At 45.0% G+C, this 25,276-nt stretch overlaps 1 protein-coding gene across 2 annotated transcripts in view; it reads right to left on the reverse strand.

Moving 5' to 3' along the window:
• Positions 1–24,506, reverse strand: part of G3BP2 (G3BP stress granule assembly factor 2) — a 39,745-nt gene extending 15,239 nt beyond the window's left edge. Inside the window, exons 1-6 of one of the 2 annotated variants that reach the window (XM_083709553.1) lie at positions 24,229–24,506; positions 15,135–15,253; positions 8,551–8,632; positions 4,996–5,169; positions 4,486–4,576; positions 828–930 (exon numbers count right to left, since the gene is read on the reverse strand). In XM_083709553.1, the coding sequence (XP_083565679.1) occupies positions 828–930; positions 4,486–4,576; positions 4,996–5,169; positions 8,551–8,632; positions 15,135–15,229 (545 nt within the window). In that variant the 5' untranslated portion in view covers positions 15,230–15,253; positions 24,229–24,506. The remainder of the gene's footprint in view (positions 1–827; positions 931–4,485; positions 4,577–4,995; positions 5,170–8,550; positions 8,633–15,134; positions 15,254–24,228) is intronic. The other variant, XM_083709554.1, reaches the window with a different exon arrangement.
• Positions 24,507–25,276: the final 770 nt, after the last annotated feature.

Below are 25,276 nucleotides of genomic sequence, written 5' to 3' on the forward strand. Positions count from 1 at the left end.
TTACAGCCCTAGCACTTACTTCTTGTATACATAAGCCAGTAATTTTTGATTATAAGTAAAAGTAACTACCGTATTTTTTGCTCTATAAGACTCACTTTTCCCCTCCTAAAAAGTAAGGGGAAATGTGTGTGCGTCTTATGGAGCGAATGCAGGCTGCGCAGCTATCCCAGAACCCAGAACAGCAAGAGGGATAGCTGCTTTCACTGCACAGCAATCCCTCTTGCTGTTCTGGCTTCTGGGATTCAGAATATTTTTTTTTCTTGTTTTCCTCCTCCAAAAAATAGGTGCGTCTTATGGTCTGGTGCGTCTTATAGAGCGAAAAATACGGTATGTATCTCAGTCACACCCTTCCTCCCCAAAGCCCAGGGCAGCTCACACACAAGTGACAAAACATCTAAAAAAAACATCTCCAGCGCGGACGCAGAGTGGGAAAGATCTCTACTTAAAATGGCTTGTTGAAGGAGGAAGGATTTCAAGTAGGCACTAAAAAGACAACCGAGACGAAATCTGCTGAATATTTAAAAAGAGGGCTACACATTAATGCGTCACATAAATTCTATTCTGATTTCTCTATACACTACAAGAATCACTGTAAGGCAATAATCCTTATGAAAATCTTCCAGAGGTAGTATGTTGTTGCTCAGAAATACAACATGGACAGTCTTTCAACGCCTTTTGATTATAAGTTCCATACATTAGATTTCATCACAGGCTAAAGATAAAAGACCTGAAAACAGGATATTGTTAAACGGGATTTGTATAATTTTAAAAAATGAAACGTATTTTGCATAGAGTGGTTGCAATGTAAGAATATAAAGTTGTCTTACGTTACAGGGTGATTATCGTAATAAGTACTGCTTGCATTCTCTTGAGCAGGTTCAGGGGATGGCTGCCTTTCTTCATGCTCTTCTTCTACTTCATCTTCTGACTCTAAAACATTAGAGAGAAAGTCCTTTTAACTATTGGTAATTAGGTAGGAAAACAGCACTTTTAAAGGAATGTGCCTCTTTACTGACAGCAACAACGTTGTATATACAGTCATACCTCGGGTTACAGACGCTTGAAGTTGCATTTTTTCAGGTTACAGATGTGCCAGAACCCGGAAGTACTGGAACGGGTTACTTCCAGGTTTCAGCGGTCACGCATGCGCAGAAACGCTAAATCACACTTTGTGCATGCGCAGAAGTGCCGAATCGCAACCCAAGCGTGCGCAGACGTGGCACTGCGGGTTGCGAACGTGCCTCCCGCATGGATCACGTTCGCAACCCGAGTGTCCACTGTAATGTGGAACAATGCAGACTGAAGTAGAGCAGGAATGCTTAGTTAGATTAACATATTAAAGTCTTTTAACCAATGGACACTCCTTCATGGATCACTGCCTTGTCATGGCGAAGGGGCTTGAATAACTCAGAGAAGCTATGACCTATGCCGCGGAGGCATTATGGTGCTGTAGGAGACTCTTGAGAGTCCCATGGACTGCAAGAAGATCAAACCGATCCATTCTGAAGGAAATCAGCCCTGAGTGCTCACGGGAAGGACAGATCCTGAAGCTGAGGCTCCAATACTTTGGCCACCTCATGAGAAGAGAAGACTCCCTGGAAAAGACCCTGATGTTGGGAAAGATGGAGGGCACAAGGAGAAGGGGACGGCAGAGGACGAGATGGTGGGACAGTGTTCTCGAAGCTGCCAGCATGAGTTTGACTAAACTGCGGGAGGCAGTGGAATACAGGAGTGCCTGGCGTGCTCTGGTCCATGGGGTCACGAATAATAATAATAATAATAATAATAATAATAATAATAATAATAATAAATTTATTTGTACCCCGCCCATCTGGCTGGGTTTCCCCAGCCACTCTGGGCGGCTTCCATAGAAACAAAAAATACAGTAAAAAGAGTCACGAAGAGTCAGACACGACTAAACAACAACAAACCAATGAACAAGTACCCTCCAAGTCACAGAGCTGCAAAATTTGGTAGGTAAGGAGGCTAGCTAGGCAATTTTTCTTGCACCTCAGAGACATCAAATGCCCCCTAATTCAAAGTGGACTAGACAATCCCCCACCCAACCCCTGAGCTTTGAACTGAAAGCTCCAACATCCATAACCATGAGCTGTGTGTAGAGTGCCTCTCAAGATCAGCAAGCTGGCAGCGACAAGGCCCCACCCCAAAAGCTGGGAAGACCAGGGTTGTCATGTCCATGTCAACTTTAGGCTGATTACCAGAGCCAACCAAAGTATTTCAATCATGTGCATAGGGGTCTATAGAGTTTGAATCACCCAGTTAATAGGCACCAAGCAAAATCATACTCGATTGTTCACTTTAAATGACTAAAGGGGAAAGCTATGATTGAGGGCTGGATTCAACCAAGCTGCCGCCTGCACAGAACGTGGCCTGCTCACACGGTGGTACTTTCTCCCTTCTCCTCCTTTTGTGCACCCCCTAAATCTGCACCGGAAGGGTGGAGGAATGGAACACGTATGGGGATAGGGGGTCTTATTGTGTGAGAAGTCCTCATTTTCCACATGCACAGCCCAGGGACTTGGCACTATGTTGAAATCCACCCACAGCTTTCACTGGTTGTACATAGGTTTATAATCCAGAATAGATACACCTGCTGTGCATTGTATTACTGTAAAAAAGAGGAGCTCTATTAAGATCAAGGCACTTTCATTTGCAACTATAAGATCAATTAAAAAGGTCAGGGTACCCCTGACCATTAGGTCCAGTCATGGAGGACTCTTGGATTGCGTGCTCATCTCGCTCTATAGGCTGAGGGAGCCGGCGTACAGCTTCCGGGTCATGTGGCCAGCATGACTAAGCCGCTTCTGGCGAACCAGAGCAGAACACAGAAACGCTGTTTACCTTCCCGCCAGAATGGTACCTATTTATCTACTTGCACTTGAGGTGCTTTTAAACTGGTAGGTGGGCAGGTGCTGGGACCGAAGAACGGGAGCTCACCCTGTCACGGGGATTCGAACCGCCGACCTTCTGATCAGCAAGCCCTAGGTTTAGACCACAGCGCCACGCACGTCCCTTCATAAGATCGATTACAGTACACTAACTGAATAATCTGCCACAAATTCCGAAAACCGTCAAATTAAGACGAATCCACCACAATGCAGCTGGATACATAAATGCATCCTAAATGGTACTCTTTATATGTCAGTCACATGCTCTATTTCAGAAATCCTTCCCATTCAAAAATAGCTGATATTCCTTTATTTCTTTGCCTCATCAAGCCTTTCTTTGCATTCAGCCAATCTAGCCTCCAAACTGACAAAGTAGAAAGTAATTTAGTTTTGAAGTAACCGACTCGATAGCAACAAGCACAACTGTGGAAATAAACTGTTTACTGAAGAGAGGAGTCATAGAACATTGCAGTTCTCTTTGGCTCCACCTCCATCACTGTATAGTCACTGCTCCCTTTTCTCGTTCATCTTTCCTGAGGAACATGTGCTTGGTCTCTGAATGAAATCTGACTCACACGGCACAATACTACTGCAATGCTCAGCTTAACCACCCCCACACCACTGCATGTCTGCACATAGGAGACTTGCTCTTTTTTAAACAGACAAAAATTTTCCCCAACTACAATTTATTCCTAACAGCCATCTCTCTGATCTTTCCTTACTGGAAACTGAAAGAAAGAATTCCGGTCAAGTTGATAGTTATATGAAAGGGTAACAGAACGGTCAGCCCCCTGGGGTCAACAACAGCCATGATAATATCAATCAGATTCATTCAAATGTCATTTAAATTGCCCTTTGTGGGAACTGGCTTAGGATAACGACAGGCAAATAACTGTCAGGTTAGAATCTTGAATAATCTAGTCAGGCCCTGCCAAGTGCAAAATTGCTTGCAGGGCTTGTTACCAGGCAGGATTGTGGCAACAATAACCCAAGTAGGATTAGGCCACACCGGCACAGATACTAACCTGAGCAGCACTCAGATAAGCATACTTTTATTCAAAGGCTAGGGTGTTATCCCTTCAACCTGGAGCACAAAATGTTTGTGGAAATATGTGCTAGCTCAGCTTGGATTGCCTCTAAAATGGTACCTCTAGTTGTGGACACGCTCCGTTCCGGGGTGCCATTCGCACCCCAAAAAGTCTGCAACCAGAGCGGTGCTTCTGCACATGCGCGGAGCACGACAGAGTGCTTCTGTGCTTGTGTGAAGCACACAGAACACTTCTGCGCATGCGATGAAACCCGGAAGTATATACCTCCGGGTTTGCCGTGTATGCAACCCGAAAATTCACAACATGAAGCGAACGCAACTAGAGGTATGACTGTATGCAGTTTCCACAGTGAGTTGTGCTCAGGTTCATCTCCTGAATTTCTCAGTTCCAGCATGAGGTCCTGCTTTTGGACTTCCTATAGGTATCTTGTTTGGCTTCTGTGAGATCACAGAGAGAGCTGGATCAGAGAGGCCTTTAGTCTGAGCTAGCAGGGCTTCCTATGTTCCAACTCTGACCGATTCCCTTACCTTCATCTAGTTCAGCTTCAGAGTCACCAAATACTTCATCTTCATAACGGAATATGTCGTTGTGTACATAAAACTTATTTGGAACAGATCCCTGTAAAAACAAACACACCATGGGTAAAAACAACAACAACTCAACTGTTGATTAACTAACTCTCTGGCAATGCTACATATTGCTTTCAAATTCAGTTGTCCTTTCCCTTTTGCATTCATGTGTCTACCAATGCAATGACACGAAATGTAAGACTTCTCAGCCATAATGTTCAATTCATTTGGAACACCTGGCATCTCATATATATGAATGGCCCTTACCTGGAAGCTATAATTGCAACTATGTACACCTAGATAAGATTGCTGGTGGAGGGACCAAAGCAAGCTTGCAGAAATAATTGCTATGTCTAGGAAGCTTTGTTCCAGCCACAGATGGTTGAAACATTTCTGAAGTGAGGGCGATCGTTTGGGATCAACTCGTGTTTAGGGCCCTGCTGCTTGAAGTCCACGGTGGCTACTTACTTCTGGAGCCAGTACGAAGGTTTGCATGAATTTCCTCATCGGCTGCCCATTATTTGTCAACTCCCCCATGACTTGCACAACTACTCCATCGTTCAGAGTTGCATGAGCGTCCACATGGCGGATCTTAGTGCGGCATTCACTAAACTGCAGGGACATCACCTTCTTGTGTATGTCCTAGAGACAAAATAAGAGAAACTTGAATCCCACTTAGCCAAAAATGAAAAATAAAATCCCAAGCTCTCAGTACCTGATTTTGATAACTACAGTCATACCTCAGGTTAAAGAAGCTTCAGGCTGAGTGTTTTCAGGTTGCGTTCTGCGGCAACCCGGAAGTAACAGAACGGGTTACTGCTGGGTTTCGCCGCTCGCGCATGTGCAGATGCTCAAAATGACGTCACGCGCATGCGCAGAAGCGGCAAATCGCAACCCACACAGACGTGGGTTGTGTTCTGCTCAGGATGCGTAAGGGGCTCCGGAACGGATCCCGTTCGCATCCAGAGATACCACTGTATAGATATTTTCCTTTGTTAGGTAGGGCCTCTTAATACTGAGTGCATTGTTTTAAAAATGCTGAATGTGGAAATGCTTTTCCTTCAATGTAGAGAGCATGGGAGACAAATTCTTCCTTTTCTATCTGTACAAGTGCTCTCTCTCTGTGTGTGTGTGTGTGTGTGTGTTTTGGTCAATAACAGGTAGATACAAGCTAGTTGATAAAATTCCATAATGCTATATAGCTTCAGAACTAAGTTTAACATAAATTAAAATGTGGCAGAGTGAAGATGTGACTCTTTAAGGTTCCCTCCCTCTTCCAAGGTTCCTGCTCCCCTGTACAGCCACTGACCTACTGCCCTGGTGCCTCACTCTATGGCTACAGCTAAGGCTGCTGCAATGTTCCATTGAATGCATTTGAGAGAGAGCCACACAGCTGGTTAGTTTGGCCAAGGGTGGCACTATCCTGACAAGCAAACAAAGCAGCCATTCCAGCTACCAGTTCCGCCTCAAATAAGCCTTTCTCAGCACAGGCCAAGAACAGGCTGCAGCAGTACTTGCAACAGCAGTGCCTGAATGGTGGAGCCTGGTTAAACACTAGAAAGAGTAGGGGAAAAGTCCTAGGGAAGAAAGGTAGTAAGGGGGGAGGAGGAGGAGAACACACATACACTTTCACTCACTAGGAGGTTTGTGAAAGGATGGAGTGAAGAAGGAAGGGGCAAGGATTTTTGCCTCCACCTCCATGAAATTCCACAGGCCTTTCACAAGTAATTTTGTGAAACTCTGAACCTTTTGCTTCGGCCCCAGCCATGAGCAACTCAAACTGCCTACATCTTCTCTGTTCAAATAATCTAAAGGGGAAGCCAAGAAATTCTCAGACGTTTCTGCACATCAGATGCTGGTAACGTAGCTCAACAGCTATTGTGCCACATTATGTGGGTGAAATGCACTTCTGATAGAAAATAATAATAATGATGAAAATAATAATACAGCCATACCTTGGGTTGAATGTGCTCCAGGTTGAGCGCTTCCGGGTTGCGCTCTGCAGCAACCCAGAAGTAACAGAGCGAGTTACTTCCGGGTTTCGCCGCTTGCGCTTGCGCATATGCTCAAAATGATGTCATGCGCATGCGCGGAAGCAGCAAAACGCGATCCGCGCATGCACAGATGCTCCATTGCGTCTTACGTTCCATTCAGGATGTGAATGGGGCTCCGGAACGGATCCTGTTCGCATCCCGAGGTACCACTGTAATAATTTTTAGAGAATGCTACAGTGTTTTCAAGAAAACCCAAAGCTCATGCCCATGGCTAATTTTCTCTGTTTTCCAGTAAAAACTAGGTATATTTTTTATACTTTTATTTACATAATTAATATAAGGAGGATTCTGGCTGCAGGCCAACGGACTACACTGCCGCTCTTTCATGTGGTCATAAACTAGTATTTTTAAATCCTGGGGGGGAGGGAGGAGGAGGACATGTAACTGGGCTAAGTTTTGCTTTAGGTTTTTTTTTAAGTGTCTAATTAGGAAAGCAAGAGAGCAATGCAATAGTCTTTAATATAGTTTTGAAAGCATGTGCCTCAGGGCAGCAACCATGAAATCAGGGATCCTTGGCTGTCTTAAAACATTTCAAGGAACGGGTTGGTCATTTCCCTGAAAATACCAAATCTGGATGACAACAGAGAAAAACAGAAGACTATAGGTGTGGAACTACATCATATTCATAGAAAATGCATCCAATTCAAATGTGTAATATGCAACTATCCCAGCAAGCGCTGAATAAATATTTTGAAACTCTGGGTGCATCTTTTAAAGACTGAAGCATGTTCTACTACATCACAGCTGTATCACTGCTAGGGCAGAGGTGGAGAGCCTAGAGCCTTCCAAATTGCGGTTGGATTAAAACTCCCATTACCCTGGACCATTGGCCCACATCTAGAAGCCCTAAGATTCCCCCATCCTTTTATTAAGAGCATATTACATGAATACAAAGACACGGATTACTATCTACATGTCTTGATGCTGGTTCAAGACTAGAGCTCTTTTTCTGGCAGTTGCTGAAGTCAAAAACTGGGATCACATATTGCTAAAGTAACAGAAATGAAAGAAAACGAAAAAATGCATAGACATCCAGTACAGTATTACCAAGAACACTGAAAAACCAAAAGCCCTAGGCACTTGATAATCTCTATGCTGTCTTTTTAAATAGGTCACTATTATTCATTTTTGCACAGAAGCCTCTGAAGTGCATAAATAACTGACCTGACCCAATGTCACACCATGAGGCCTTGAAAGACGTGGTCTCCCACATCCAAGCCCAATATTTTCTGTTGGATATCAGCCTCTTACATTAGCACTGCCAAGCAAGAAACTCTATGGGAAATCAAATGTATTTGAAACTTTTCAGAAGCCTTGTCTGTCTTTTCCCAACTTTAACAAAAATACGCCCACGAAGGCTCCGGATAATCGTGCCTACCATCTTTGCTTTTTCACATTCCTATGTGTGTTCTATGGCACAGCACTCTGGGAAACAAATATGTCGGACACAAATGTCCACACCTTTGCTTCGGAGGACACCCTATCTGTTAAAAAAATAAGGTAGGGGAAATGTTAAATGCAACAGGATGTGCCCCATCACTTGACCCTAGTGCAGTTCAGGGTAAAAAATTAAACAGGATTCACCATTTCTGGAGTTCTCCCTCAAAGTCCATTTATATCCCTATTCCTCCTTGAACTTTGATTGTATGGTATATCAGCCATATCCCATATTTTTACACATCGCAGGGGATAATTGTTTCCAGCATCTGGCAACTAAGGGTTGCATCCAACTAAGCCAAACTCAGAGAAGGCTATAGAAATCAGCATACATGAAAAAAAGCACACCATAGGTTTCTGCTCTGCATTGGAAACAACCCTAATATGTTTGCTGCTGCAAACAAATGGCTATGCTCTCTCTGGATTACTGCTTGATCTAATGGAAACACCATATTTAACATTATGTATTGCCAAAGGCTATGCCTTTATTTATTGTGACTGAACGCGATAAAATAATTGGTTGGGTACATACAGCCTGGCCATAGACAGCTTCCTGTGGTTTGCCACTGGCATCCAGTCCACCATGCACATAAGAAGAATTCCTGCCATAAAACCTGCAAAGACATTCGAGCATGAGGTTTTGGACAGTCATATAGGAGCACATCTGGTTTTCAGCAAATTAAAAAAAAGAATGCTAAGAAGTTTAATGTAAGCTTTAGATAAGAGGACTATAGGGTTTTTAAAACCTGGTATAATCAATAAAATTCTGATGCAGTTCAAAAGTCCATAGCAAATAAATAATAATAATAATAATAATAATAATAATAATAATAATGTTATAAGATATAAGGTAACGCTAAATCTGGTTTGTATCCAGTTTTGGTATCTAGGCACCTTACAAAAGTTTATTTTAAAATATATCCCACCATTCTTCCATAATGGTACCCAAAGTGGGTATTGTTTTTTTTTCCTTTTTTTATTATGTATTCTTGTGTTTACATTTTGTATTTTTATGTTGTGAACCACCATGTGATCTTTGGAAGAAGGGTGGTATACAAGTTTAATAAATTAATACATTAAAAAAACGGTTCCCAAGAATTCTCCTGTTCTGGAACTGACCAGATCTTGACCTGCTTAGTTTCAAGGGAAACTACTGGGGTGCAACTTCACCCAAAATCCCTTTCCAGGGGCAATAAAGCTACATGGATAAAACAAACTGCATCTTTAAAGGATCGGTGTACATAATTCCAGGTTATCTGTGGGTACAGTCCTAAAGGAGATCACTTAATATGGTCAGAGCCAGAACAATTTCAACTGTAACCATGAGAGCTCTTTCTGCCATTAAGTTATCAAAATACAATGCTGATAGCTACAGTTCTGAAATCACTAAGGATTTTTTTTTTTTTGCTATTTGTTGTCTGTATTAAAATTATGATTACTTATTAAATTTAATATACCTCCCTTCATCAGATCTCAGGGTGGTTCACAAGATAAAAAATACCAGGAAAGAAGCATAAAATAGTTAAAACAAAACAAAACAATAACCCCACCTCCCACAAACACATTTCAAAGGCCACATCAGCCGAAGGCCTGTATAAAGAGGAAGAGTTTTGCTGGGCGCCTAATGATGTATAACATAGGCCCCAGCGAAACCACATTGGAGAGCACATTCCACAAGCGGGGAGCCACTGCAGAAAAGGCCCTTTCTTGTATTGCCACTCTCTGGACCTCTCATGGAGGAGGCACGTGAAGAAGGGCCTCAGATGATGATCACAGAGTCCAGGTCAGTTTATATGCCTTTAAATTGGAAATATTTTTTATTTATCCCTAAATAAAACAATTAAAATACAGTACTCTGAAGCTCCAATACAATCTCCCTGATCTCCCCTGCCCACATCCAACCACAAGGCACCAGTAATTTCAAAGCCATTACAGTGGTACCTCGGGTTACAGACCCTTCAGGTTGCAGACTCCCCTAACCCAGAAATAGTACCTCGGGTTAAGAACTTTGCTTCAGGATGTGAACATAAATTGCGTGGTGGCAGCAGCGGGAGGCCCCATTAGCTAAAGTGGTACCTCAGGTTAAGAACAGTTTCAGGTTAAGAACGGACCTCCAGAACGAATTACCGTATTTTTTGCTCCACAAGACGCACTTTTTTCCTCTTGAAAACTAAGGGAAAATGTCTGTCTTATGGAGCGAATGTGTGGGGCTGGGGGGAGAAACCTGGGCTTCTCTCGCCAGCCCCGACAAGCTCCTGAGCAGCTCTGGGGAGCCCGTGAAGCGCTCCCTCTACCTGTTTTAGCTTCTGCCTTAGCGGCACAAAGCCTCTGCAGGGCAGTGGGGAGCCTTCATCCTGCTGCCCTGCAGAGGCTTCACACGGCTATCCCTGGTTTTTGCGGGAGGTGGGGGGAGAAAAGCCCCCAAGAGCCGCGCTCCCTTTAAAGAGCGCGCGTGTCAGGGGCTCAGGAGCAGAAGCACAGGAAATGGAGAGCGAAGGGGAAGAATCTGAGGGCAGCGTAGGAGAAGATGACAGTGGCCCGAGAGATTCCATGAGCCTCTCCAGCGAATCGGAAGATTCACAGAAGGGGGCGCCGGTGGCCAGGGCAAGGGGGGTCCCAAGGGGGACACTCCAGAAGCAAGGGGCCAGCGGGGACTCCCAGAGCAGCAGTTGGAGATCAGGACCAGCTTCCCCACCAGAGCATAGTGGGGGGGGAAGAGTCCCAGGTATCGGGGCCAGCATATCCCCACGCCTCCATCGGAGAGTCAGGCAACGGAGGGGAGGTCAGGTCCGGCCAGCATCCCGGAAGAGGGAAGCAGTGATAGAAGCAGTGTAACGGTCAGGAGGAAGGTCACTGGGTTGGCGCGAGAGCCAAGTTCAAATGTACAGGCGCGCGGGACAGCAGAGAACGAGGATTGGGAACCAGGTCCTAAAGCCCGCCGGAGGCAGGAGGAGGAGTCAGGAGACTCAGCGTCAGAAGAGTCCAGAAAGGGGAATGCCTCAGCGGACAGGAGGACCCAGAGGAGGAGAGAGCAGAGGAAGAGGTGGAGCAGGGCTAGAATCTTAAACTGGTGTCAGGGGGGAGGAGATTCAGACGGAACTTCGGCGGTCTAGGGTTTAAGACGTAGAGCTGCGCGCTACGGCTTTGAAATGGAAACTGAACTTCAATAAAGACTTTTGTATATAACGACGATCTGGCGTTGGTCCTCTGTGAGCTGGGACCTTGGGGCAGCTCTGACAGCGCGGCTCTTGCGGGAGGTGGGGGAAGTGACAGAGAGAGGCTCTCTTCCCCCACCTCCTGCAAAAGCCCCCAAGAGCCACACACACACTCCATGCGGCTCATGAAAGGGAGCGCTGAGCAGAGCCTGGGATGCATACAGGCTCTGCTCAGCACTCCCTTTAAATAATTTTTTTTTCTTGAATTCCCCCTCTAAAAACTAGGTGCGCCTTATGGTCAGGTGCGCCTTATGGAGCGAAAAATACGGCAGGTTCTTCACCCGAGGTACAACTGTACTGCAGTAACTTTTTAAGTGGAGCCAACAGAATACAAAACTAATCAAACAATATATTGGTCTCCAAGAGCAGCCTGAAACTGGAAGCAGCTGTAAGGAGTACATCAATATGCATTTATGATTCAGCATTTCTTGTTCACGAAATTCTGAAAGCTTCCAAGAAGCTAATACCATCAAATCTAATGGCAAGAGATGCAATGAGAGAAGCAATGACTCCTGAACTATTGCCCAGATTCTTCACACATTCAGATTGTGACCCAAATCCTAAGACAGAGACAGAATGCTTAGGTCATCATCACAGTAAAGGGGTATATGATGACCCTTGACGTTCTTAATTTTCTTGAGCATTGTGTCAGCCACCACAATGTTGAAGTAAAGGTAAAGGGACCCCTGACCATTAGGTCCAGTCGTGGCCAGCTCTGGGGTTGCAGTGCTCATATCGTTTTATTGGTCAAGGGAGCCGGCGTACAGCTTCTGGGTCATGTGGCCAGCATGACTGCTTCTGGAAAGCCAGAGCAGCACACGGAAACACCGTTTACCTTCCCGCCGGAGCGGTACCTATTTATCTACTTGCACTTTGATGTGCTTTCGAACTGCTAGGTTGGCAGGAGCAGGAACCGAGCAACGGGAGCTCACCCCGTCGCAGGGATTTGAACCGTCAACCTTCTGATCGGCAAGTCCTAGGCTCTGTGGTTTAATCCACAGCGCCACCCACATCCCTTTGTTGAAGTACAGACCTACTAATCATTTGATTAGCAGCAGACTACCCCAGTGGGAAGAAAACCTGCATCAGTGTTAGTTGTATGCATTTTCTAGGGTTAATTATGATGCATATTTATCTCAACACTTATCAATGGGAAAGAGATGCTCCATTTCACAGTTCAAAACTGTTGCTTGAGGACCTCACTGCCCATGTTGAATTGTTTGCAGCACTTGTCATTCTCCATAACTGTGTGGCACAGGAAGCTGAGAAACCACAGTTGAGACGCTTAACCATTTACAGTTCCCTCTCATAGGCTGTTGTCAATAAGCAGCTCTTGGGTCAGAATAACTTAAATCACTTCAAGGTATCCAGGATGTGACAGGTCTTCTACTGCTTCTCAGCTATGTATCATGGAGAATGAGCTACTAAATGGAAATCTCAGGACATACCGACAAAGGAAGAGTGGATTCGTAAATTAAGTGAGTATATAGAATTGGCAAAATTAACTTCAATTATAAGATATCAATCAAATAAAAAGTTAAGAATGGAGTGGAAGCATTTCGAATATTATTTGTCAAAATATTGTTCTAAAAATGACATGTTAATAGGCTTAGAATAAAAAACATAAGCAATAACAAAACAAAGAAAGAAAAATCAAAATTTAACGAAAATAATTTATTACAGAATGCAAGGCAAAAAGGTAGAAAGAAATATACAGAAGTTGAATTGCTGTGGAGGGAAGCAGAGGGTGGGTGGTTTTATAATTAAGTGTATAATTATGCAACTGTTGTAATTTAGATATTATATTTTATGTGAGGGAATCATTGGGAATTTTGGTTATTATGTATATATTAAGTTTCAATAAAGATCTTTGAATATAAAAAAGAGAGAGAATGAGCTTTATTGCAAGGAGTTTTCTTGCAACAAAAGATTTATCTGGCAAATATAACAGAAAATCAAGGCAATAGAAAAGAAACTATGGCTAATGGAGAGTAACTGAAAAGCTACATCACAGTGTTATAATCCTGTCAGTCAACAGGAGGGTATTTTCAGTCTCTGCTGTTGGTAGGCAAACTCTGAAGTAGCTTTTTTGAAAGCTGGTACAATAGTGGAGAACCTTTGCCCCGCAAGTGAAATTAGGTCCAGTGGGAGTCCTAATTTGGCCCACAAGGCTGCTTTCTCCAAACTATACCCACATGTTCCACATCCACCATCATGGAAACAATTTGGAGCAAGGCTTGCTGTAAATGTTGATCAGCTGATGACTACTGACAGCAAGCTCCACTGTGATCAGCTGCAGTATGGAATTCCCAATCAAAATATATGTTTACTGTATTTATGAGATCACTTAAAATAACTTCTCTACGTCTCTTACATGTAAACAGAACATGTGTATGCTTAATTTGGCATCATTTGGAACATGAGATTGGCTGATGACCGCTTGTCTTTGTAGCTACCTACCCATATATTTAGATCCTTGATGAAGGACCTCTTGTAAACGTCTCTCTAATGTAATGGGGGAGGGTATGAGAAGATTTCTCAGCAGTGGCAACTGCAGCACAGAACACTATCTCTAGAGAGGTTTGCTTGGTTTCTTACCTTAACATCTTTTCAGCACCAGTAAGGACCTTTTTATTTTTCCAGCTTTTAAAGAAACAATTTTAATCCTGCTGTATCATGCTGCTTTTATGATTTGGCGGCTTTTTCATTTGCTGTAATTTCTTGCATTCACACTGTAATTGTTTTTGCAAACAACCCTGGGAGTATAATTGTATAATACGGTACTTTCATAGAGTTGTATCTGGGTAAGCCATGTCCAAACTAGGCCCACTGAAATCAATGGAATTGTTAGTCATGAGCAACTGAAGTCCAATGATTTCAGTGTGTCAATACTGAATATGACTTAGCTGAACAAAGCCTTCAATAAATAAATACACAGGAATAGGAGGCAGGGTATCTGTGCTTTGTTTCTTCTCTCAACGCTCCCAATTTGCATTGTTCAGCTGCTTCTTCAATTGCTTCTTCTTTATTAATGAGGCCCATAATTATTATTTTTTAAAAAAACCACTTCAAATTTAGATAGAATAGCTGTTTCAGTCAGAACCTAAATTAAAACCACACTTCGAAATGTATTTTTTTATGGCCTGAAAGGGTGGGTTTTCTTTGTGCATGAAACAAATTATGGGACACAAAATAAACATAGCCCAAGTTGGCTATGCTTGTTGTTTACCGTATTTTTCGCACCATAGGGCGCACCGGACCATAGGGCGCACCCAGTTTTTTTGTGGGGAAATAAAGGGGGAAAAATTATTTCCCCCCCAGGCACGGGGCTGGGGCGGGGGAAGCTCGAGCTTCCCCCGACCCCAGCCCCCAAACAGGCAGCTCTCTGCAAGCCATGGGAGCGCTCCCGCTGCTTGCGGAGAGGTCCGCGAAGCCTGGGCGTGCTGAGCTCAGCGCGCGCAGGCTTCGGCATGCTGGCAACTCTCCGCAAGCAGCGGGAGCCCAGCGCTGGGCTCCCGCTGCTTGCGGAGAGGTGTGCGAAGCTTGGAGAGCGTGAGGGGTCGGTGCACACCGACCCCTCTCACTCTCCAGGCTTTAGCGAAAGCCTGCATTCGCACCATAGGACGCACACACATTTCCCCTTCATTTTTGGAGGGGAAAAAGTGCGTCCTATGGTGCGAAAAATACGGTATTTAAAGAACACCCATTTAATATAAAGATTTTAAAGCCACCCTTTAGTAAACTATACAATAAAATAAAAACATCAAGGCGGAACTAGTCCATACAGTCAAGTTAAGCTGTCCATAAGAAGATAAACAGTTACATTTGGAGGAAGTGGGGTCAATTCAACTTGCTACTTTTGTCAAGACAACACCAGCTATTGATATATTTTAGAAGTTACCTGTGTAAGAAGTCGGGGGCTTTATTTAGCAGGGTATAGTACTGCCTCACGAACTCCCGCCCTACAAGCAGCGGACTTGGCTTCTCCATCACCATTTCTTTGGTAGACAGTGTCAAAGGCTGTAATACAAGAGAACACACACAACGTGAGATGAAATGTACAGTACTCTATTGGATGATGAACATTAAACGCAATAGAACCTTATAACTGCAGGGAGGGAAAGAACCACAGTTATTCCTATCCAGCAAAATTCAATTTCAAAAGAATTGAAGGTTTCTGCAATTTCCCCTTCCAAGTGTTCACTTCACTTACATAGGAGTGATAAAAGTATAAAAGCTGGGATGGGCAGGTACAGCTTTTACAAGCAGCAGCTGCAATTCTTTATTTTAAAATATTTGCCCGATATCCTGAGCCCTCTTTGGACCCAGAACGCAAACTGTACTGAAGGTTTGACTCATACAGCAGCCCAGCATGAGTCTACAGGTTACAAGCCATTAAAGCATGGCAGAGTACCAAGATACATGGCTAGGCTTATCTAAGATTTGATCCTACACTTGACGTGCTCCCTGCCCTCTAGGTTTGAAGACTGAAGCAGGCACATTCGTGCATTTGACGTCCCAAGCCTTGGGACTGAGAAGCAAATGGGAACTCCTCTGTAGAGGCTGGGCATATATGGTCTGCTTGCACCAGAGCTGTTGCCTCCGCATCCTTGGAGATGACACAGCCAACTCACAGGGGAGTTCTCTTCACTTTCAGGGTTTGGTGCTGCTGGAACCACCTCCACAGCTGGTGATGTATGGCTTGGGAAGTCCACCTCTGACAAGCCACTAGGCCCTTCTCCTGAATCTGGATCCCCTCCTCCTAATCCACTGGCCACTTCCCTGGGGCTGCAAGTCCTCAACCCACTAGAACCTTCCCTTGAGTTGGCCTCTCCCAATTCTCATCAACATCTGACCACCCTCCCCATGACATGTCCATGGGACGCACATCCTACGTGGGACTTGCACTATTTGGATACACAGTTTCAGGAATGTACTACTTTGACCAACGTTCTGACCCAATGCATGTTTACTCCAGGGTAAGTTTCACCATGTTAAAAGGGGCTTCTTCCCAGGACTGCAGATTTAGAATCTAAATCAGGAATGGGAAACATGTGGTCCTCCAGATGTTGCTGCATTACAGCTCCCTGATCATTGGCCACACTGGCTGAAGTTGAAGGAAGGTGGAGTAAAACAACATGGCTTTGGCAAAGTGGAGTCCTGTGCTGCCTTGCCAACCTTTCATTTTCTACAATCAATCATTTATTATTGAATACTTATATACCACCCATCTGACTGGGCTACCCCAACCACTCTGGGTGGCTATCAAAAAATTAAAGCACAATACATCAAACATTTAAAACTTCCCTGAACATGGCTGCCTTCAGATGTCTTCTAAAAGTCAGATAGTTGTTTATTTCCTTGACATCTGATGGGAGGGAATTTCACAGGGCGGACTCCACTACCGAGAAGGCCCTCTGCCTGGTTCCCTGTAACCTCACTTCTCTCGGTGAGGGAACCACCAGAAAGCCCCTCCAGGCTGAATTATGGGGGTGGAGAAGCTCCATCAGGTATACAGGGCCAAAGCCTTTTAGGGCTTTACAAGCATGTAGATATGAATGATTCAGTAGAGATTTTGACAAAGTACCTCACCAAAGTCTTCTGAGTAAATTTAGCAGTCATGGAAGAAATAACAGAGATTCATTAATTTGCTAAAAAAAAGGAAGCGAAGAATTGAAATAACATAAAATTATTTCAATGATGGGAAGTACAATGAATCATTACGTAAGATACTGATACTATTAAATTTGTTCATAAATGATCTGGAGGAAAGAGTGAACACTAAAATGGCCAAGTCTGCAGAGAACAGCAAATTATTCAGGTTGCCAACTAACAGAAGCTCAAAAATCTCTCCCAACTGCATGAATAGTAAATGAAACCTAGGTTCAATGCAAGTTAAGTGAAAACTGATACATGTTGGAGGGGGAAAAACCTGTATATTGATGAGATCTGAACACGCGGTGACTAAACAAAAAAAATGTATATTACAACCACAGTGGATATAGCTCTGTGAAAATCATTAACTAAGAGCATGGTAGTAATGGAAAAGGAAAATACCGTGCTCAGAATTATTACAAAAGGAATTTAAAATGAAGCAGTTGTTATCATATCACGTTTATATAAATAAACCTATAAAGCACTTGCATTTGGAATACTATCTACAATTTCAGTTCCTCCAACACAAAAATATGATATAGAGTTGGAAAAGATATAAAAAAGCGCAGCCAGGAAGATGACAGGGTTGAAGCACCCTACTAAGAAATGCTCACGCATTGGGGGCTTTTCAGTTTATCAAAGAGATGGCTAAGGGTGCAAGCCTATATTTATGCTGGCTGGAGAGCTTTAGGGTTTGATGTTATGCCCCCTGCATCAATGCACTACCCAAGCTAAACCACTGTTGACCCCACCACCCCATGCAACTAGTCAATTGTTGTTGCTGGCATCTGTCTGTCTCAAAAGACAATGAAATGCACCTCTGGAGGTGAAGTCAAACCGCTGCTCTATCTTCCTGACCCCCACTGTGTCTCCCTTTAATCTTATTTTTTCCAGGCTAAACATACCCAGCTACTTCTGTCTAGCATGTGTTTCCAGACTGACCATTCTAGCATTCTAGTCACCCCCCTCTGGACACATACCAGTTTGTCAGTGTCTTCCTTAAATTTGGTATGTCATGTAACATAATTAATACAATTCAAATCAAACTGAACAATTTGAATAGATACAATACTCTGGACCATAAAGAAGGCTGATTGCCGAAGAATTGATGCTTTTGAATTATGGTGCTGGAGGAGACTCTTGAGAGTCCCATGGACTGCAAGAAGATCAAACGCATCCATTCTTAAGGAAATCAGCCCTGAGTGCTCACTGGAAGGACAGATCCTGAAGCTGAGGCTCCAATACTTTGACCACCTCATGAGAAGAGAAGACTCCCTGGAAAAGACCCTGATGTTGGGAAAGGTGGAGGGCACAAGGAGAAGGGGACGACAGAGGACGAGATGGTTGGACAGTGTTCTGGAAGCTACCAGCATGAGTTTGACCAAACTGTGGGAGGCAGTGGAAGACAGGAGTGCCCGGCGTGCTTTGGTCCATGGGGTCACGAAGAGTCGGACACGACTAAACAACAACAACAACAACAACAATACTCTGGAATAAGGTGACTGTAGGAAGCACACTTATTTGTTCTTTAGGCATGATGAAGTTCATATGTTAACATTTGCAGTGCCTTCTTCCCTCCTCTACCACAGAATGTAAGTCTATGCTATTGAATTGTTAAACCTTAAATTATTTACAAATATTCCAATAAAAATAATTTTCAAGTGAAGTTTTGAATCTGCTTGACTACAACGTTTCAAACTACATTTGGAGCACCTGGGGGGGATTTCCATTCTAATACTTCTGGAGATTGGAAAACCTTTGGAGATGTTCATACAGCATGTAAAATTAATACAGCACACATTTAATAAACAAAAATAAAAAGTAAGTCAAACAAATGGGCTAAATCAGAACTCAAATGCCTTAGGGCAACAAAAATTTTCCAGTCCAAAATTTTCTGGAAAACCTGTACCACTGAGATTCACCTTGCTGGTGGGAGCTACGCAAGGACAGTAGCTCAGTGGTAGAACATCTACCGGTCCAAAAAGAACTTCATTGGCTCCCAGTACGTTTCCAAGCAGAATTCAAAGTGTTGGTGCTGACCTTGAAAGCCCTAAATGGCCCCAGTCCTGTATACCTGAAGGAGCGTCTCCATTCCCATCATTTTGCCCGGACACTGAGGTCCAGCTCCAAGGGCCTTCTAGCGGTTCCCTCGCTGCAAGAAGTGAGGTTACAGGGAACCAGGCCGAGGGCCTTCCCGGTAGTGACGCCTGCCCTGTGGAACGCCCTCCCAGCAGATGTCAAGGCAATAAACAACTATTTTACTTTTAAAAGACACCCTGTTTAGGGAAGTTTTTAATGTCTGACGCTGTATTGTTTTTGATATTTGGTTGGAAGCTGCCCAGAGTGGCTGGGGAGCCCCAGTCAGAAGGGCGGGGTATAAATAATATTATAATTATTATTACATCTAGGTCCCAAGTTCAATACCTGGCAACTCCAGGTAACATGGTGAGTGTGGTGGAGAGGCTCCTTCCTAAACACAGGAGAGCTCCTGCCAATTGGTGGAGACAGTAGGTGAATCAACGATCTGGCTCAGTATAGCACAGTACCGTATGTTCCTAAAGTGAAAGACCACTTTCCACAAAAAGCTTATCCTCTAAATAGTATTATATGGGAACTCCAATGCAACAGGAACTGCTGCTCTGTTACCCCAGCAAGGGAGGAAAGGACAAGGGACCCCACAAAACCAAGCAAGGGATAGGAGGTAACATGCTTACTCGACAACACCTTTTTGGTTAAACGTTTTGCATTACAAAGCCTTCCTCTCCCAAAGCTAGTAATGTTGTCTCCATGCAAATCTGAGTACACACACTTAGTGGGGTGGGGTAGTGACACAGACTCAGGTGCAGGTAAGCTTTGTGTTGCCACTACTGCTAGTGCCAGCCAAACAATCATCATTCCTTTTGCCTTCCAGGATCAGAGTCTGAAAAAAGTAGACATTGCACAAAGAACTCCACAGCAGCTCCCCACAGGAAAAAGAGCAAGTACTGTCTCGGTGATAGCTCCCTTCTGAAAGGCTTGATGAAGCTGAGACTAGCTAGAGCCTATGGTGCAGATTCCTGACCATTGCTCATTAATGTCCCCAACTCTTCCTGGCTCACAAGCAGTCCTCTAAGGAAAGTTCCTACTAAGACTACACGATAGGACTACAATGTTAGTAACAGCAGTGACCGGTGCTATTCCTTGTGTTTTGATGACTTTCCTGTTCTACTAAGCTCCTGTATTTTTTTGTAAGCTGCTTGGGAGACAGCTATGTATTGTTGAAGCCCTGGCCAACACAGAGATGGAGCAGTATGGAGCAGTACACCTGTTCCTTTGCTGTTGGCCACATAGCAAAGGTGAAGGAGCCCTGCTGAGACAAGGTGACTGGCAGCTATGTTCATATTTTCTGCTTCCAGGTCTCATTCCACTTTGTTACAGCTGCCACTTCTGTGCTGATGGGGTTTAGGAGCTGTGGACCCTTTCCCATCAGTGTTAGAAACTGGGATATGGCTCCTGGGACCTGGGTTGTGGGTGCCAAAACAGAATATCTAGTTGCGATTAGGGGTGGGTCCAGCAACACTTTCTATTTATTATTTTGATAAGCATGAACTAATATGCAATTCACATGAGTGACACATTGTTAATATCCCATTTTAAAAAGAAATACATGTTTAATTTGGTGTTTACAATAAAATACTGGTACCAGACTTCAGTTTTCAAAACACACTATACTCTACATTAAACTCCTTAATGTACTGTCTGTTCTTAACATATGCTTTCAGGCTTCAAAGCACATACATTTCAGTAATCCTTGAGTGTCATCCAAGTGCAAAAAAAAATGGAACCCAGACCTTTTGCAGTGCTCGTAAATGGAGTATCTTTAGGCGAGAAATGTGCCTGGCGCCCTGCTAATTTCAAACCCTGCTTCCCACGCCTGCTGGTTCTTATTCACAGGAGCTCGTGTCAGGATAGAATTATGAAGAGAAAGGGGCTCAAAGATTTCTTTTCCACCAGGTCTTGGTGTAGTTTATTCCTTCTTTGGCCATTTGAATTCCAGTGAGGTAAGGGGGTTGAGACCCCTAACAATTGAAAAACCTCCTGGTTACTTCTGATGTGATGAATTATGCAGTGGGCATGTGAAGGAATGAGTAAGTCTGTTGTTAAGGGGAAAGAATTGGGGACATGTCTTTCCTCAAGAAATAGTGAGGAAATAAACAGCAGTACCAGACAATAATGCATATGAACATGTCGAATAGTGTGGCTAGGTTATATGGCAGGGACTGAGTGCTGCAAAAGCAAACTGGGTCACGTGGGAGTCATACAACTGACTGATGTGGTATTTCCTCAGAATGGCTCAAGACACTACATTCACCAAGGCATCCTAGGGATACAAAGTCCTTCCAGAATTCTCTAGTGGGAAATGACAGTCAAGGTTTGAGCTTGGGCCACTTGTATGTGAAACCTGGGGTTCCTGGTGCAACCCTCTAGGTGTTTGCTGGTTCAGGAAGCTGTGCCCCATAATATGCCCTCCTGCTGTACCTGAGTGGTTGGAAAACTGTTTGGGGAGAGTGAAGGTTGGATTGCAGTTTTGCTTGCTTCTCCTTTCCCCACTTATCTTTTGGCATGACCACTTGTTGTCTGACATGCAAAAGGTGAATTTGGCCCCAATTCAAATACTTCCCTCATGGGGGTTTGGGCCTAATTCACCTATTTCCTGCCCCTATGCCCTATAGGAAGAGCTAGCAAGAGGCTCTTGTAAGAGCACAATTGCAGCTTCACACTGTTAATGAGTTTGCAACTTAGCCTTCTAAGTAAAAGTAGCCCACACTCTCCTCTTCATCTCTGCTTGGGGGTTTTCCATTAGCATTTGGTTAGCTACAATGGAAAACAGGATGAGGAACTATATGGATCTTTTAGCATGCATACATGCAGTAAAGCTGCTGCTTTTTTCTGAATGGAAGGAAGATCTATTTTTGTCTCTAGGATATTTGCATATGAATGCATTGGAGTAAACATTAAGGTGGCTAGTTCAGAACTATGATAATACATCTTAAGGGAATTCTATTTTTTATTATCCTTTTAACCAAACAGAGCTTTGTTTTCAAATCAGGTCTAGGACCAGCTATAATGCACAGTAAATAAGTACATCTGTCAACAGGTAAAAGAAAAGGTTAAAGCAATTTGTTACAGTGGGGTTGACAAGCTCAGCAATCCTTGATGTGTCAGTAGGGACAAGACAGGTTCACAGCACCCATTTTGACATGTGAAATGGAAGCTGATATAGCATAGTAGCTAAGTGTTATTAAACAGGAAATCCCCACTTAAGATCTTAGCCACTGCAAGTCACTTTCACTCTTGTAAGATTTAAGAGGAGTCAGCTGCAACAGGCCAGTGCCTTATCTAGTCCAGCACCTTGTTCTCACAGCAGCTGACCAGATACCGATTATGGGAAATCCACAGGCAGAATTCAAGCGCAATAACCTTTTCCCCCTTCTTGAAGCTTCCAGCAGCAACTAGTATTCAGAAGCTTGACAGCCTGCAACTGCAGAGGCAGTGAATATCCATCATAGTTAGTGGCCTTTGATAGCCCTCTTCTCCACAAATTTGACTAAATCCTCTTTGAAAGCCATCTAGGTTGGGTGAGCATCACAACCTCTGCTATGGGAGTGAGTCTGTCCTAGCCTAACCATGCACTGTGTGGAGAAGTACTTTCCTTTCCCATCCTGAAGCAGGGGTTGGACTAGATGACCCCCCAGGGTCTCTTCCAACCCAACCATTATATGATTCCTAACACTCATATTACCTGGAGGTCGCAGGTGGCGCTGTGGGTTAAAGCCTCAGCGCCTAGGACTTGCCGATCGAAAGGTCGGCGGTTCGAATCCCTGCGGCGGGGTGCGCTCCCGCTGCTCGGTCCCAGCGCCTGCCAACCTAGCAGTTCGAAAGCACCTCCGGGTGCAAGTAGATAAATAGGGACCGCTTACCAGCGGGAAGGTAAACGGCGTTTCCGTGTGCGGCTCTGGCTCGCCAGAGCAGCGATGTCACGCTGGCCACGTGACCCGGAAGTGTCTCCGGACAGCGCTGGCCCCTGGCCTCTTGAGTGAGATGGGCGCACAACCCCAGAGTCTGTCAAGACTGGCCCGTACGGGCAGGGGTACCTTTACCTTTAACCATGCACTGTGTGGAGAAGTACTTTCCTTTCCCATCCTGAAGCAGGGGTTGGACTAGATGACCCCCCAGGGTCTCTTCCAACCCAACCATTATATGATTCCTAACACTCATATTACCTGGAGGTCCACACGCTTCCAGCAGTGCCACCCCTACCTTACAGGGCTGTTTTTGCCAGGAAGCATGTTATTCTGGTGTGCTGGGAACTTGAAAGGTGCCACATGAGCGCTAAGTATCTGGGAGTTGTCACTGAGCCTGCAGTGAAGGAAGCTGTGTGTGTATGTGTGCATGTACGGGGACACACATAACTGTACATGCACACATTAGAGAGAGAAAGAGAGTGAGTGAGAGACGTGCAAACTCACAATCTTACTCTTTCAAAGGCGGGCTTGTGTACCATAGAATCTCAGAAGCGAATAGACAGAAGGGGGCCTTCGGGGGGGGGGGGGTCATCCAGCCCACCCAACATGCAGGGAACCTCAGCGCGCGTTTCCCTCCCCCTCCCACCCAGTCTGAACCCTGCTTAGCCTTGCAAACGGGCTAGGGGTTTCGTAGCTGCAGATGTTGCCGCAAGCTCCGTGGGCACCTAAAAGAGGACTTATTGCACATTATTATTATTATTATTACTGCCACTACTTACACACACACACAGAGAGAGAGACCTGCACACTCACAATCTTACCCTTTCAAAGGCGGGCTTGTGTACCATAGAATCTCAGAAGCGAATAGTCAGAAGGGGGCCTCCGGGGGGTCATCCAGCCCACCCCCCGCCATGCAGGGAACCTCAGCCCGCGTTTCCCCCTCCCTCCCACCCAGTCTGAACCCTGCTTAGCCTTGCAAACGGGCTAGCGGTTTCGTGGCTGCAAGCTGCGTGGGCGCCTAAAAGAGGAACCTATTGCACATTGTTATTGTTATTATTATTATTATTACCGCCACTACTTGCACCTCCTCGGCCCATTCCCCCCTCAGGGCGAGGCCGGAGGGAAGAAGGTCGCGCAGCCACCGGCCCCGCACCCCTCTGGGCGCCCAGGGAAGGGGCCTGCGGGGCTGCTGACAGCCGCCAATCCTCCTTCTCCCGCTCTCTTTCTCTGAGGAGAAGCTGCCCCGTTTCCCCGCTTCCCACACACCCCCTCACGGGGGAAGGCGGGAGGGAGGCCGGCCTTCCCCGCCCGGCCCGGCCCTCTCCCCCCCGTTACCTAGACGCTCTTCTTTCTCCGTCTCAGGGTCCGGGGTTCGCTTCCCGGCCGAGGGCGCGGGGGGGGGGGAGGAGCGACTGGGGCAGCGCGTCCGTCTCTCTCTTTCTCCCTCCCTCCCTCACAAGCACGGATTCGGGGCGGAACCGGATGTCTCGTCCGCTCTCTCGCTCTAATAAGGAGGAGCGGGCGGGGGGTGGGGGGGGAGGAAAAAGGAGGAAGGTGGCGCGCGCGCAGCTTCTGGAAGATCGGCCCGGACGTGGGCGGGGTCAGAGGCCGCCGGAGCGGAAGGCGCACGCGCGTGCGCACGCGCACTCGGGCTTTTTTGTTAGGTAGGGCCAATGGTAGCTTTTTCGAAATTTTGACCGGAAGTGGCGGGTTCGTCTCTATGGTTTCCGCCCGCTTCCTCCCCGATTGCGTTTCCCAGGTCAAAGGGTTTACAGCGCCGTCGCAGGACGAGTGACGAAGGGCGCGCCGAGTGACGACATTATAAATTAATTTAAATTTGAATTGACTTAATTAATTTAAATTTAATTCTAAATTATGTACTGGAAACGTGGGAGGTTACGAGGGGTCAAAAATAAATAAATGGATGTGTGGTGCCATATTGGAAGCAAAAAAACCTGTCTTGATGAATTGGAAGAGCCGCAAAAAGATCCCATTGAGCACATGGATTGACAATATTGACAGACTAAATACCTACGAACGAACTACATATCGATGCAAATTAAGAATGGATAAATATGAAGAAATCTGGAAGGAATACTTAAAGTGATAAGGCGGACAGGGGTGGTGTAGCACCCTGCTTGTGGTTAACGCTTAGCTGGAATGAAATATTCAACGCAGCAATAGAGAAATTAAAATAATAATTTATTTGTCAGACAAATAAATGAGAGGCTCAGTGGTATATGGTTACCAAGCTCTGGCCTGGCCTCTTGCCATCCTGGCCAGCACTTATATTCCCTTAATCCAGCCCCCTTTGCTCCTCCTGTGGCTGCCTCTGTCCAATCAGCCTGGTTGAAATTCCTATTGGCTGTTTGGTAGAACCAAT

Source organism: Podarcis gaigeae (assembly GCF_964106915.1).
Source record: "Podarcis gaigeae genome assembly, chromosome: 13".
NCBI lineage: Eukaryota > Metazoa > Chordata > Lepidosauria > Squamata > Lacertidae > Podarcis > Podarcis gaigeae.